This window comes from Oncorhynchus nerka, linkage group LG11 (genome assembly GCF_034236695.1).
Source record: "Oncorhynchus nerka isolate Pitt River linkage group LG11, Oner_Uvic_2.0, whole genome shotgun sequence".
Taxonomy (NCBI): domain Eukaryota; kingdom Metazoa; phylum Chordata; class Actinopteri; order Salmoniformes; family Salmonidae; genus Oncorhynchus; species Oncorhynchus nerka.
In genome coordinates this window covers 65,542,665-65,558,356 of record NC_088406.1, presented here as the reverse complement: position 1 = coordinate 65,558,356, position 15,692 = coordinate 65,542,665, and the positions used below count along the sequence as shown (strand labels likewise).

General features: G+C 39.6%; 1 protein-coding gene and 1 pseudogene across 3 annotated transcripts; both read left to right on the top strand.

Annotated features, from left to right (window-relative positions):
• The first annotated feature begins 299 nt into the window (after positions 1–299).
• Positions 300–10,642, top strand: LOC115137345 (GTPase IMAP family member 7-like). Of its 3 annotated transcripts, none has more exons than XM_065024767.1 (3): positions 300–488; positions 6,934–6,975; positions 7,757–10,642. In XM_065024767.1, exons 2-3 carry the CDS (start codon positions 6,966–6,968, stop codon positions 8,593–8,595), a joined length of 849 nt encoding a protein of 282 aa, XP_064880839.1. In that variant the 5' UTR covers positions 300–488; positions 6,934–6,965; the 3' UTR covers positions 8,596–10,642. The 3 variants fall into 3 exon arrangements, with proteins under 3 accessions (XP_064880839.1, XP_064880840.1, XP_064880838.1); XM_065024768.1 differs by lacking the exon at positions 300–488 and adding an exon at positions 6,577–6,620; XM_065024766.1 differs by lacking the exon at positions 300–488 and having other exon boundaries at positions 6,753–6,975.
• Positions 10,643–11,888: 1,246 nt separating this feature from the next.
• LOC135574029 (GTPase IMAP family member 7-like) lies at positions 11,889–15,110 on the top strand (annotated as a pseudogene).
• Positions 15,111–15,692: the final 582 nt, after the last annotated feature.

The window sequence follows — 15,692 nt, the reverse complement described above, 5'->3', positions numbered from 1 at the left end:
ATTTGAGTCCCAGGGGTGCCCATCCCTGCATTAGAGGGAGTACAGCTACAACCAGAAGTTACTTTTTTGTAGCAGGTGAGGAGAATTTATGCAGAAGGTTAGGATAATTAATGGGACAGGTTAGGAGACTTAGGTTAAGTTTAGGAAAGTGTTAGGGTTAGCTAAAATGCTCTCCTAACCTGCTACAAAAAGTCCCTTCTGGTCGTAGCTGTACTGTTTCTAGTCATAACCATCAAAGATTGGCATCCTAGAGAGGGGAAGGTACAAAGATAATTTATATATATATATATATATATATATATGTTCTAGATGTAATTTTATGTGATAATGGCAGACATGGTCTATGGTTTTGGGAGATGGAGATGACGGCTGAGGTCAAACCATCACCTTTTACATCAAACCTGAACGATGCAACTCTAGCAGTGGACTGGCCAACTGGAGGAGTTATACTTGGACTCATTACTAAGGTTTCCATCCAACGTTTTTACGTGAGTAAAGTACATGTTGGATGAAAAATGTCACCACAGGCCTGATGGAAACAACAAATGTGTTGATAAACTTTCAAAATATCGACAAAACAATATACGCTAGATAGACAAGGTGGGATCTTTTTGTCTGCAAAATGTATGATCCTAGAAATGGCAGTGGAAATGTCTTTAAGCGCAAATATTAGTATAATAACCATGATATCGAAGTAAACTCGGAGTCACGTAATGATATTTTGTCTGGTCCTCCAACTACGACTTGGGAAAGCATGCAGTTTATTAGGCTACAATTTTTTTTAAATGATGAACTTCACAGGGTTGAGAAAGTGCATTGTGATGAGCTTGATGCTCCTTTCAAATAAATATAGAGGGTCTTATTCTGGTAATGTGATGATGAATGCTTGGCTGTTTGACAAATAAAAATAATTGAGCTCCTATCAATAATGATGTCATCATGTAGGCTATACCTGCACTGTATGATGTGGGCTAGAGTGCACATGCCACGACCAGAGTGGGCACATTCGCTACATAACATAACACTTGTTTTGTCAAAACCATCAGTAAAGTTGAAAATGCAATGGAAACCAGTTTTACTTGTACAGAACAAAAATATGAACACAACATGTAAAGTGTTGGTCCCCTGTTTCATGAGCTGAAATAAAAGATCCCAGAAATGTTCCATACTCCCAAAAAGCTTATTTCTCTAAAATGTTGGTTTCATCCCTGTTAGTGAGCGTTTGTCCTTTGCCAAGATAATCCATCCACCTGACAGGGGTGGCATATCAAGAAGTTGATTATCCAGCATGATTATTACACAGGTGCACCTTATGCTTGGGACAATAAAAGGCCATTCTAAAATGTGCCCGAATATTTATTTTGGTCTTATCGTCCCATCTCATTAGTAAATACAGACACAAAGATGTATTGTGAAGCTCAAGCAAGATAATAATATTATTATTATCAGAATCTTTAGTATTATAATGTTACCTGTGAGACATACCCAAAACCAGGCAGTTCTGAAAACATTTTAAAGGAGCTCTAATTCAAACATGCAAAAATATATATTTGATACAATTACCCCTGTTAAAACTGTTACAATATCACTTTTCATTGTGTACATTTCAAGGTTTCACAAAACATAAAACAACTATCTGAATAATGTTTCTCGGGCTAACACGCTGTCGAGTTTACTAAAGAACAATCACTAAGACAAAACGCATACAAATTTGTAATATAACCTGAATACGTGTAAATCTATACTGAAAACAGGTGCATTCTGAAAGATTTTGATGTTGATGTGATAACACATTTTTTTTTTATGCGTCTCAATTTAGAATAATACTATTTATTTATACTTTACTTAAAATGTATTATTTATCTTGTCTCATACCATGCTAATACACTACCAAGTAATGCAAACAGATGTGGAATTAACCCATAACAGGTGTGTGTCTTTTTGGGGATCAATAATTGATCAAGAATATTGATCAAGAATTACCAATAGGCGTGATCAGATCCTCTTCCCTATCACGACGTCATATAATACACAGTCATATGCAAATCCATAAAACTCCGACAAGAAAACAATGAAAACCCTAGCAGGACTACATGCACTGTCATTATTTTAGTTACCATACATCAATGGTTGAATTGTATTCTTTTTCTTTGTACATGCACCAAGCCTCCAAGTGGCTGGAGACAAACAACAGGCTAAATTAAAAAGACCCAAATTAAAAGTATGTGAAAAGATTTGTATGTTTTTTTGTTTGTTACAACCAACAGGTCTTCCTAACATTTGACATAACTAGTAAGCCTTACATCCTGAATGTATATGGGCACCCAAATATGGACCTGGGGAACACACGGGAGGGATGGGACCACAAACCCTTCTAAGTAATTGAGCCGAGAACATAATTGCTATATTGTCATTAAAAATCATTCACCCATAAGAGAACACGGGACCAAAGCAAAGCAGGACCCATATAGAATTAAAACAACAGTATTCTTAATGAGAAATATAATCTAATAAACATATGTTTGCATAATGAAAGACCTGAAAACTGTCTCCAATGTATTTAGCTATGTATAAAACTTTGATATTGTCAGTAAGGTCACTGAGACGAACGATAGACAATAGTTACTGTGGGAGGTTTAGGGTTAAAATATATGGGAAGGATCCTGAATGTTAGAGATTTGTTCACATTGGGGATTTTGAAAGGGGGAGATTAGAACCCAAAGTAAAAGTGGTAAGAAAGATCATAAAGATAATGACATATTCCCGGTTTAGGGGGTTAATAACTTCATGAAAACCATTACTCACACAATGCAGATTATAAACATGTACAGACATAGAGAACCATCACATCATGGTGTAACAGGGATGAATGGCTATTCAATGTACAACAGTAGTCTTCTGTAACATGCAATACTGGTTAAATATGTTTTACTTACATCCAGGACTGAACGGTTTCACAAACTCCTTTTAAAAGGTTTTGTAAATAAGCTGTAACAGGCCTCATTCAACAGTCTAGAGATGAACCTAGAGACACCAAAAACAGCTATGTTTAGAGTAACTTGGAGATTATTCCCCATGTAAGGGGTAAAGAGCTAATTTACCTAACTCTGTACAGACCAAAGACATTTCCAGAGTGAGCAATCCCTGACACTGTGTATGATAACCGGGGGAGTTTACAGTAGTTCAAATAGCTGTATAAAGGCAAAGAGAGCAACAAATTGACCTACGTGACCCCAAAGACGTGACTTCAGCCTACTTTATAATAGAGAATGCAGGGATGTGTACTGAACATGTACCCATTATAAAACAAAATGATCTACGGTCAAATGTTTTTCATGTATAAATTACAATATTTTCTCGAGATGACCTTTTATTTTCTCTCATTTCAAGAACTACAGACAATTACACTAACTTTGGTAAATGACATGTCATTTTTACAACTCTAAAATAATCTAAATGTGTGTGTTGTGCAAAGTATTGTTATTCTCAGTCCACAGAATGGAACACCTATCATTGGACCATGATAACGTCAGTTACCAATGATATACACTATTCGTTTCTGGGAAATATATCCTTGTTTCTATCGCTTCTAGCATATTTTATTTGACCCCATTCCTGAAAGCTCACCCTTCCAGGAAATCAAATCAAATCAAATATATTTATATAGCCCTTCGTACATCAGCTGATATCTCAAAGTGCTGTACAGAAACCCAGCCTAAAACCCCCAAACAGCAAGCAATGCAGGTGTAGAAAGAAACCTAGAAAGGAACCAGGCTATGTGGGGTGGCCAGTCCTCTTCTGGCTGTGCCGGGTGGAGATTATAACAGAACATGGCCAAGATGTTCAAATGTTCATAAATGACCAGCATGGTCGAATAATAATAAGGCATAACAGTTGAAACTGGAGCAGCAGCACAGTCAGGTGGACTGGAGACAGCAAGGAGTCATCATGTCAGGTAGTCCTGAGGCATGGTCCTAGGGCTCCGGTCCTCCGAGAGAGAGAAAGAAAAAGAAAGAGAGAATTAGAGAGAGAGCACACTTAAATTCACACAGGACACTGAATAGGACAGGAGAAGTACTCCAGATATAACAAACTGACCCTAGCCCCCCGACACATAAACTACTGCAGCATAAATACTGGAGGCTGAGACAGGAGGGGTTAGGAGACATATGTGAGAACATTACTTTAAGTAGAACCATGAGGAAACCTGTAGGGAATGTCATGGGAAGGTTGGATGCATAATAACCACAGGGAAACCCTGCTCTCACCAAGCTCTAAGAAACACATGGATCTCAGAACGTTATGTGCTAGTTGGGATGTTATCTAATTAACTCACTCATTGTCATATTCAACACATCTAATGGATTATCCAGTTCTACAAATTGTTCATGTTTCTTAAAATCAGAGACAAAGACAGTTAAAAAAAAAAAATGAACAAACCTGATAAAAGTAAATATCCTTTCGTCTGGAAGGTGTAGAAGGCGATGTCAGGTTGACAAGCTGAAGACAAACTGCAGACAACACACCCTCACTCCCTAACTCACTCACTTCCTAACTCACTCAGTCACTCACTCACCCTCACCCACACACCTGTGTTCCTCCCGTCTGTAAACTGATGCTGCCCTTGAGAGACATATACCTGACAGGTTTGTTTTGATTGAAGAAAATATGCTGTGCCATGTGGAATATGTTAGTAAAAAAATATATTGAATCCATTTTGAATTCAGGCTGTAACACAACAAAATGTGAAATAAATCAAGGGGTGTGAATACTTTCTGAAGGCACTGTATCATACTTTATATGTTTCTACTTTATAAGCATACATTTTCATTATGTAGTTCTCAAAATATGTAGTACCCAAACCAGTTAAGTTATTAACAATTAGGAGCAATGCAAAGTAATGGTGAAATGTATTTTAACAAATGAGAAGAGAAAGTAAGATGATCATTTCATTTTGAAAATAAGTTTATGCATTGCAATGCGAAACATCATGTATTTCTCGATAAAATAATGATTAAGTTAGGTGAAAAGTTACTTTATGATTGTGTTGTACATTGGCTGCGTTTTTACACAGGCAGCCCAATTAAGATATTTTGTTCAGTAATTGGTCGTTTGACCAATCATATCATCTCTGAAAAAGATCTGATGTGAGAATATTTGGTGTGATTGGTCAAAAGACCAATTAGTGGAATAAAATGTCAGAATTGACCTGCCTTTGTAAAAGCAGACTTAATCAATTAAAAAATGTGCTTCGAGTTTGAAACGGCCATTTTGATGATCTGTTTTGAGATTTGTATAGTGAAAATATACCACATATGCTACTTGTGAAAATTGCACCAAAGCGATTCACAAAACAAAGATCAAGCAGTAACTGGTCTTATGGTTTGTAGCTGAAGTTCCCAGTCCATCCACACAGAGGCACTACTCTCTTTAGGCAGAAGTTGTCACTTAGATCATCTTACCTAGCCCCAACCCCAGAAATGAATGTAAACTAGCTCCATTTTGTTGAAAGAACAGGAACGAGGACAAGGCAACTTATTTCTTGAATATACATTGAATTTCCTAAAGAATATCAAAAGTCCAATTGGATTCAGAAATAGTTCTGGTAGGCTTGTACTGGACTTCATATGTGTTTTCGTAGTCTATTCCAACACTCTAAATGTAAGACTCACTGTTTGCCAGCCTACATACATTGATTTTCTAACTTTACATTTTTTAAATACATGTTCATGTTGTGAGTAGCAGAACTGGATTTAGATCAAATCAATATATTTATAACAAATGTAAGTGATACGTTCATGTTTCCTGTGCACTTGTTGAAATTGGGGAACCATTTTTTTGTGTGGTGTGATTTCTTGTAAATCAGTTTGCATTTGTTTTGGGTAGCCCCCTTCCTTAACTGTGCACTTGGGGAGGAAGTGTCTGGTGGTGCGAGATACAGAGGCTACATTGTTGAGCCACACGTTTTATTTTAAACATCTGTGTTAACCCCCAGTAGGATTTCTTAACATTTATTTAAAACATTTATTTTATTCCCACATCCAGCTTCACTATGTTTCATGAGTATAAAGATGATTTTAATGTTTTTTTATTTGATTTATTTGACAAGTAATTACAATTTAGCAAATTAACACTGGAGTGATAGATGTGCAGATGATGATGTGAAAGTAAAAATACTGTTGTGCAAAAGAGTCCAAAAAAAGTAAATAAAAACAATATGATGGATGAGGTAGTTGGATGGACTATTTACAGATGAGCTGTGTACAGCTGCAGCGATCGGTAAGCTGCTCAGATAGCTGATGCTTAGAGTTAGTGAGGGAGATATTAGTATCCAACTTCAGCGATTGGTAGGTGTTTGTTGCGTTGGCCTGAAGTATAATTTTTATTATGATTGTATTAGTCAATATATTTACCATATATGGTGCCGCTTGTTGGGTATAAATAATTATAAACATGTTTTGTGAATAAATAGAAAAGATATCTGTACCTAAGACAAAACTCAAACGTCATTATTTCCCCAATGCACCATTCACGCGCAGCTCAGTATTCTCTCGACAAGGCAGCAAGCCCTTGAGAAGCTCAAAATCTAAAGATTTTGGAACCAACTTCAACAATTCAAGGTAATGCAGCAGTAAGTGGACGAGGGTGTGTCTTTTAAGTTATTGAACCACAAACTCATCATGTGACTTACAATCAAAGAGTGACCCTTACAAACAAATAAAATAGTTTTTAAACTGCAGTCATTTGAGGGCTGAGGGGATTGGGTGTGTCTTTTAAGTGTTTGGACCGCCACCGTTGTGGAAACATCTTTCGAAAATGAGCAGTTGCCTATAGCATACCGTTACTGTGGGTGTGTCTATGGGGCGGACCGCATGAGTGATACTATGAAAAGCAGTTGTTCTGTTATCTGGACCAATCCATTCTCTCTCACAGGACCTGACGGATCGACTCGACAAGACCCAAATATGGCTGGTGGTGAGTAACCTACCTACATGGTAATACGACATATGGAAACTCATTTCTAGTATTTGTTTTTCGTGTTCTTCAAAAATCAACTACGCATGAAATACAATCATATTGCTTTGCTTTTTAATAACAATCTTTTTGATTCAACCATAACTGTAATATCCCATGGAACTCTTTATGCCTTGGAAGAAGTGAGGGAGTAGCTATTTATAAACGGATTGCTTTATTAATACATTTGAGCATAGTGTAACAGACATACAGTAGCAGCCAGTGTTGCCAACTATTTTTCAGTGAGAATCTCTGAATCCCTTTGATTTGTCGCTACTGTAGATTACGCTTTGTCGATGCCACGACACAGATACGGTCCACGATGTGGCGTTTTCGCCCCCTCTTCCGCCACACCCCCTCCCCTTGTGCTTCTCTGCCTGTGTGTGCACCGTTGCTATGAATTCTGTTGTACAGACAGCTTCTCCCACTCGTTTGAAGCAGAATTGATATCTGCGGCCGGGCGCGGGGGAGACAAACAGCATCACTAACTCATATTCAGTACCGCACCACCTGTTGGTGCATATGTCTAATGACGTGTTAATACCGCACACCACAATAACGCTTAGTCAGTTTTGATAGATTAATTGTTTGTGATATTTTATATTTCATTGTAGAATGCACAGGATTATTGTCATGTCGTGTTGCAGTTGCATTTACACAGTTCAATTGATAGGTTCTACAGACCAAACATGTTTGACTCTGAAGAAAAGTAACAACAATGTCTCTCTCTGTCATCCAACAGTGCAGAAAAAACAAAATGAGGCACTGAGGATTGTTCTGGTTGGGAAGACTGGAGTTGGGAAGAGTGCAACAGCAAACACCATCCTGGGGAAAAAAGTGTTTGAGTCTAAACTTTCCCCTGTTTCTCTGACAAAAGAGTGTGACAAGGCAAGAGGGGAGGTGGATGGGAGAGAAGTGGCTATTGTTGACACTCCAGGCTTGTTTGACACTAACTTGTCACAAGAGGAGACCCTGAAGAAGATTGCTAAGTGCATCTCCTTATCTGCTCCTGGGCCCCATGTGTTCCTTGTAGTGATTGCGTTGGTTAGATTCACACAGGAAGAGAAAGACGCAGTGGAGATGATTCAGACATTCTTTGGAAAAGATGCAGCAAGATACATCATGGTTCTCTTCACAAATGCAGACCAGCTTGAAGAACAAACAATTGAAGACTTTTTGCGTGCCTCTTCAGATCTTCAGGATGTCATTGCCAAATGCGGTGGGCGGTATCATGACTTCAACAACAAGGATAAGAAGAACCGCTCCCAGGTCACTGAGCTGCTTGAGAAGATAAACAAGATGGTCACGATGAATGGAGGAAGCCACTACACCACTGAGATGTTCCAAAAGGCTGAGAGGGCGATTGAAGAGGAGATGAAGAGGATCTTGAGAGAGAAGGAAGAGGAGACACTCAGAGCGGAGGAAGAACTAAAAGCAAAATATGAAGGAGAGTTCCTAAAGGAACAACAAGCCATCCTAAGTGCAGTCACCTTGGAATCAGCCAGAGGTTCAGCTGAAAGAGAAAACAACTTCACAAAAAATCCTCTGCGCTTTTTGAGCTCTTTGTGTAGTATCCTCTGAGGTGGTGTCATCAGAAAAAAAACAAATAACTGTGGGATGGCATTAGGCATGTGACAATAGAACAAGACATGAAGTACTGAAGACTGGGGGAAAAAGCACCACGATACTATACTGCAAAATCACATGACTTTTCATTTATGATAAAGTGGCATGGAAAATAATATTAGGATAGGACTTGATTTGCCCTCGATGACAAGTGAACTCATACAATTGGCTTACAATCATACCATTGAGTGACCTGCTTTAAATGCTGAAGCTAACGGAATCTGCTAACCCAACTTAAAATATCTGAAGTATATCATTGTTTTCCATCATCCTGTGTAACAGGTAACAAACACACAGACGACTGTAATGGCAGAGAGAAAGAACCTGAATAATCATGAGTGTAATGATACTTTGAGGTGTATTTTATATATTGATCTTGAGATTGGGACTTACTCCGAGAATTCGGTATTAAAGCTATTGCTTCAACTGCACCTAGGACTCAAGTCTTAAACATGTTTGTGTTTATAGAATAATTGTACTACTGCGTTCACCTATACAATCCCTATTAGATCAGTGATTACTACAAGGAAGGAATGCATTTTATTGTTTAGAAGGAAGAACCCAGGACTGGAGTATCACTTTAAGATCAGGAAATTAGGCAAAAGGGTGTGTGTCATTAGGCTGTCACCAGACCGGTAATGCAGGCCTTTTTGGCAGAGATCAAAGATGGTTTTGATTAGAGCAGGGATGGGCAACTTCAGTCCACGCTGGCCAGAGTGGTGTCACACTTTCCCCCCATACCTAGCAAACACAGCTGACTCAACTAATTGCATTCTAAACTGAAGATAATGTTTAGTTAATTATTGGAGTCAGGTGTGTTAGCTGGGTTGAAAATGTCATACTTTTCATGCCCCAGAGTAGTGGAGTTGCCCATCCCTGGACTAGAGGGAGTACAGCAACAACCATAAGTGATTTTTATTTTGTAGCAGGTGAGGAGAATTTATGCAGAAGGTTAGGATAATTAATGGGACAGGTTAGGAGACATTTACATTTAAACATTACATTTAGACTTTAGGTTAAGGATAGGAAAGGGGTTAGGGTTGGCTAAAATGCTCTCCTAACCTGCTACGAAAAGTCCCTTCTGGTCGTAGCTGTACTGTTTCTAGTCATAACCATCAAAGATTGGCATCCTAGAGAGGGGAAGGCACAGAGATCCTGTATATATATGTTCTAGATGTAATTTTATGTGATAATGGCAGACATGGTCTATGGTTTTGGGAGATGGAGATGACGGCTGAGGTCAAACCATCACCTTTTACATCAAACCTGAACGATGCAACTCTAGCAGTGGACTGGCCAACTGGAGGAGTTATACTTGGACTCATTACTAAGGTTTCCATCCAACCTTTTTACGTGAGTAAAGTACATGTTAGATAAAAAATGTCACCACAGGCCTGATGGAAACTTTCCAAATATCGACAAAACAATATACGCTAGATAGACAAGGTGGGATCTTTTTGTGTCTGCAAAAATGTCTTATGTGAAAATGGCAGTGAAAGTCTATGCGCAAATATTAGTATAATAACCATGATATCGAAATAAACTCGGAGTCACGCAATGTTGTCTGGTCTTCCAACTACGACTTGGGAAAGCAAGCAGTTTATTAGGCTACAATTTAAATAAATTATGAACTTCACAGGGTGGAGAAAGTGCATTGTGATGAGCTTGATGCTCCTTTCAAATAAATATAGAGGGTCTTATTCTGGTAATGTGATGATGAATGCTTGGCTGTTTGTCAAATAAAAATAATTGAGCTCTTCTCAATAATGATGTCATCATGTAGGCTATACCTGCACTGTATGATGTGGGCTAGAGTGCACATGCCACGACCAGAGTGGGCACATTCTCTATATAACGTAACACTTGTTTTGTCAAAACCATCAGTAAAGTTGAAAATGCAATGGAAACCAGTTTTACTTGTACAGAACAAAAATATGAACACAACATGTAAAGTGTTGGTCCCATGTTTCATGAGCTGAAATAAAAGATCCCAGAAATGTTCCATACTCCCAAAAAACTTATTTCTCTAAAATGTTGGTTTCATCCTTGTTAGGGAGCATTTGTCCTTTGCCAAGATAATCCATCCACCTGACAGGGGTGGCATATCAAGAAGTTGATTATCCAGCATGATTATTACACAGGTGCACCTTATGCTTGGGAAAATAAAAGGCCATTCTAAAATGTGCGGTTTTGTCACACAACGCCATCGATGTTTCAAGTTTTGTGTAATTTAATTGCTGACTGCAGGAATTTCCAGAGTCAGCCATCCCTGTGTGGTAAAGATGTTAGATGCAGTGGGACTTTTTGTAAAAGAGCTTTATAAATGAAAACTTAGCAATGTATCAACTTATGTGACATCAAAGAGGGCCAACCAACTTTCCGGTAGAGAATGCAATGATGAATACTAAAACTCTCATCTGAAATAAAGCACAGTGCGCTATGATAAACTGCCTTTAACGGCTTTAATGAAGTGGCAACTGTTCATATAGATGATGTCGCCTGAACATGGATGGTGAGTAACTTTCTGTATTAAGACAGAAATGGGAACTTAATTTTTTCTACTTGTAAAGATAAGGGTGTAATGTAAGGCTACAACGACAGGGCAAAGTAAAGTGCCTTTTAGTTAATAAGAAGTCACATGATGGCAAGGACACAAGGAGTCATGCAGTAGAAACTGACCTAAGATCAGTTGTGTTTCCTCCCCAAGTGGTTTTTAGGTAGGTATTGGTGTTGCTTAAACTGAGCCTAGATCTGTGTCTAAGGGCAACTTTAGTCTGCCTGGAGTGGGACGCAAACTGCAGATACCTTTTCTTTGCAATCATGTGACTAACACGGCGTTAGTCTTTCAGTCAGCCTCGTGGGTAGAACCAATGAGGGGAGAGGCAGGACTTAACACACATTTTCTATGAAATCACGTGACTTACACTCAGAGAGGTGAGATAAGGCATTGGTCATAAACAGTAACACTGGGGGGTTTTATTTAACTGTTTACTACTACTACTGTTTACTTTAATATTTGATTCAGGCTTTGCTATCTCCACCTCTGCCCATAAACTCTCCTGAAGGCTAATGCCTCGCTGTGTGTTCTGGCCCCTCACCTTCCAAATCTTATTCTGTCAATTTATTGAATAAACTGCCAAATTCCATACATGAATTGACCCTAGCAATTCCTTTAGTCTTGTTGTGTAACGTAATAGTGTCCTCTAATACATGGCAATAACTACCAAGGATGTAACAAATACATTATCATGAGCAGTAAGAGCTACAACAGTTCAAATTGGGCTCTGAAGAGTAGATTCACGTCCCTGAAAAATTTGACCTTCAGTAGTACATATGGGGGCATAACATTTGTTCTTTTTCCAAAGTACCTTTGCTGCAGCGAGGGACATTGTTAATGTAACAAAGTCACTCACAGGGTGACTCTAAGCGCAAAGGTTATTAGCAAGCATCTAATATACACTGCTCAAAAAAATAAAGGGAACATTAAAATAACACATCCTAGATCTGAATGAATGAAATATTCTTATTAAATACTTTTTTCTTTACATAGTTGAATGTGCTGACAACAAAATCACACAAAAATTATCAATGGAAATCAAATTTATCAACCCATGGAGGCCTGGATTTGGAGTCACACTCAAAATTAAAGTGGAAAACCACACTACAGGCTGATCCAACTTTGATGTAATGTCCTTAAAACAAGTCAAAATGAGGCTCAGTAGTGTGTGTGGCCTCCACGTGCCTGTATGACCTCCCTACAACGCCTGGGCATGCTCCTGATGAGGAGGCGGATGGTCTCCTGAGGGATCTCTTCCCAGACCTGGACTAAAGCACCCGCCAACTGCTGGACAGTCTGTGGTGCAACGTGGCGTTGGTGGATGGAGTGAGACATGATGTCCCAGATGTGCTCAATTGGGGAACGGGCGGGCCAGTCCATAGCATCAATGCCTTCCTCTTGCAGGAACTGCTGACACACTCCAGCCACATGAGGTCTAGCATGGTCTTGCATTAGGAGGAACCCAGGGCCAACCACACCAGCATATGGTCTCACAAGGGGTCTGAGGATCTCATCTTGATACCTAATGGCAGTCAGGCTACCTCTGGCGAGCACATGGAGGGCTGTGCTGCTCCCCAAAGAAATGCCACCCCACACCATGACTGACCCACCGCCAAACCGGTCACGCTGGAGGATGTTGCAGGCAGCAGAACGTTCTCCACGGCGTCTCCGGACTGTCACATGTGCTCAGTGTGAACCTGCTTTCATCTGTGAAGAGCACAGGGCGCCAGTGGCAAATTTGCCAATCTTGGTGTTCTCTGGCAAATGAAAAACGTCCTGCACGGTGTTGGGCTGTAAGCACAACCCTCACCTGTGGACGTCGGGCCCTCATACCACCCTCATGGAGTCTGTTTCTGACCGTTTAAGCAGACACATGCACATTTGTGGCCTGCTGGAGGTCATTTTGCAGGGCTCTGGCAGTGCTCCTCCTAGCTGAATTTGTAACTAACTACTCGCTAGCCTCTTTTACCAATAAAAGTCGCAGGACGGGTACGAAAACTCACTAAATATAGCACCTAAATTGGCAACACTGGTCGCAGCTACATTCAACGATAGTGTTCGAGAGCATCAAACGCGTGGTGTATCATGGGCCAATTGTGACTGAATGATAATAATTTGTCGTTAGTTATGATTCAAGCAAGGTGATCTTTCAGTCGGCAGTCGCCTGCATTTTCAAACCAGCTCAACGTGTGTGTTGTGTGCGTCCCAATACTCTAAAAATTATACCAACATGTACTCATATGCTGTACTGCGCCATCTGGTGGTGTGTGTAATGACGTGTTAATACCAGCTACCACAATAGCTTATTTACTGTAGCATAGTCAGTTTTGATAGATTAATTGTTTATGTAATTTTATATTTCTTTGCAGAATGCACAGCATCATTGTAGTTCTGTTGATGTCTTTGTCTCTTTGAGCAAAAATGAGTTTACAATTTCATGTTGTAGCTGCATTCACATGGTTCAATTGATAGACAGCCATTGCTAATTTGCTCACAGTTTAGATTCTACAGACCAAACATGTTTGATTCTGATTTCAAGACTAAAAGTAACATGTCTGTCATCCAACAGTGCAGAAAAAGCAAAAGGTAATACTGAGGATTGTTCTGTTTGGGAAGACTGGTGTTGGGAAGAATGCAACAGCAAACACTATCCTGGAGAAAAAGTTTTTGATTCTCACCCCTGCTTCTCTGACAATAGAGTTTTACAAGGCTAGAGGGGAGGTGGAGGGGAGAGATGTTGCTATTGTTGACACTTCAGGCTTGTTTGACGCTAACTTATCACAAGAGGAGACCCTGATGAAGATTGCGAAGTGCATCCCCTTCTCTGCTCCTGGGCCCCATGCGTTCCTTGTAGTGATTGCATTGGTTAGATTCACACAGGAAGAGAAAGACGCAGTGGAGATGATTTAGACATTATTTGGAAAAGATGCAGCAAGATACATCATGGTCCTCTTCACAAATGCAGACCAGCTTGAAGAACAAACAATTGAAGACTTTTTGCGTGCCTCTTCAGATCTTCAGGATCTCATTGCCAAATGCGGTGGGCGGTATCATGACTTAAACAAAAAGGATAAGAAGAACCGCTCCCAGGTCACTGAGCTGCTTGAGAAGATAAACAAGATGGTCACGATGAATGGAGGAAGCCACTACACCACTGAGATGTTCCAAAAGGCTGAGAGGGCGATTGAAGAGGAGACGAAGAGGATCTTGAGAGAGAAGGAAGAGGAGACACTCAGAGCGGAGGAGGAACTAAAAGCAAAATATGAAGGAGAGTTCCTAAAGGAACAACAAGCCATCCTAGGTGCAGTCACCTTGGCATCAGCCAGAGGTTCAGCTGAAAGAGAGAACTTTTTCACAAAAAATCCTCCGCGCTTTTTGAGCTCTTTGTGTAGTATCCTCTGAGGTGGTGTCATCAGAAAAAAAACAAATAACTGTGGGATGGCATTAGGCATGTGACAATAGAACAAGACATGAAGTACTGAAGACTGGGGGAAAAAGCACCACGATACTATACTGCAAAATCACATGACTTTTCATTTATGATAAAGTGGCATGGAAAATAATATTAGGATAGGACTTGATTTGCCCTTGATGACAAGTGAACTCATACAATTGGCTTACAATCATACCATTGAGTGACCTGCTTTAAATGCTGAAGCTAACGGAATCTACTAACCCAACTTAAAATATCTGAAGTATATCATCGTTTTCCATCATCCTGTGTAACAGGTAACAAACACACAGACGACTGTAATGGCAGAGAGAAAGAACCTGAATAATCATGAGTGTAATGATATTTTGAGGTGTATTTTATATATTGGTCTTGAGATTGGGACTTACTACTGCATCTAGCATATTTGATTGTGACTGCATGTACCTAGAATTCGGTATTAAAGCTATTGCTTCAACTGCACCTCGGACTCAAGTCTTAAACACGTTTGTGTTTATAGAATAATTGTACTACTGCGTTCAGCTATACAATCCCTATTAGATCAGGGATTACTACAAGGAAGGAATGCATTTTATTGTTTAGAAGGAAGAACCCAGGTCTACTTGTAGAGTTTAACTCCAACCCAAAATTAGCACTAACTTCCCATCACTAGAGGGGGCCATAACTTGGTTTACCTGGGGCGCACTGCAGAATTAAAAACATCCTCCAGTGATTTTTGTTATTTTATTGGTGATAAGATATCCCAAATATAAATACAGTAAAGTAGTAACACAGTTTTTATTTGACACAACATCAAAGAGTTGGTCTGATGGGAATCCGTGATGTCGTTGGCCTCAACTTGAGGAACAATGGAGAACAAAATAGGAAAGCCCCCCCTCTTGTGCAATGTTATGACATACCTCGACCACCTATTGAGGTGTGCCTTTTAAGTAAATCAGGTGTTAGAGGTGAAAAGGAGACTGGAGTATCACTTTAAGATCAGGAAATTAGGTAAAAGGGTGTGTGTCATTAGGCTGTCACCAGACCGGTAATGTAAGACTTCAT

Bases quoted from the DNA above. Each gene is read 5' to 3' on its own strand.
- LOC115137345 (XM_065024766.1), top strand. From the start codon at position 6,873: ATGAGTGATACTATGAAAAGCAGTTGTTCTGTTATCTGGACCAATCCA. The intron at 6,976-7,756 runs GTGAGTAACCTA...GTCATCCAACAG, and splicing joins AGACCCAAATATGGCTGGTG to TGCAGAAAAAACAAAATGAG.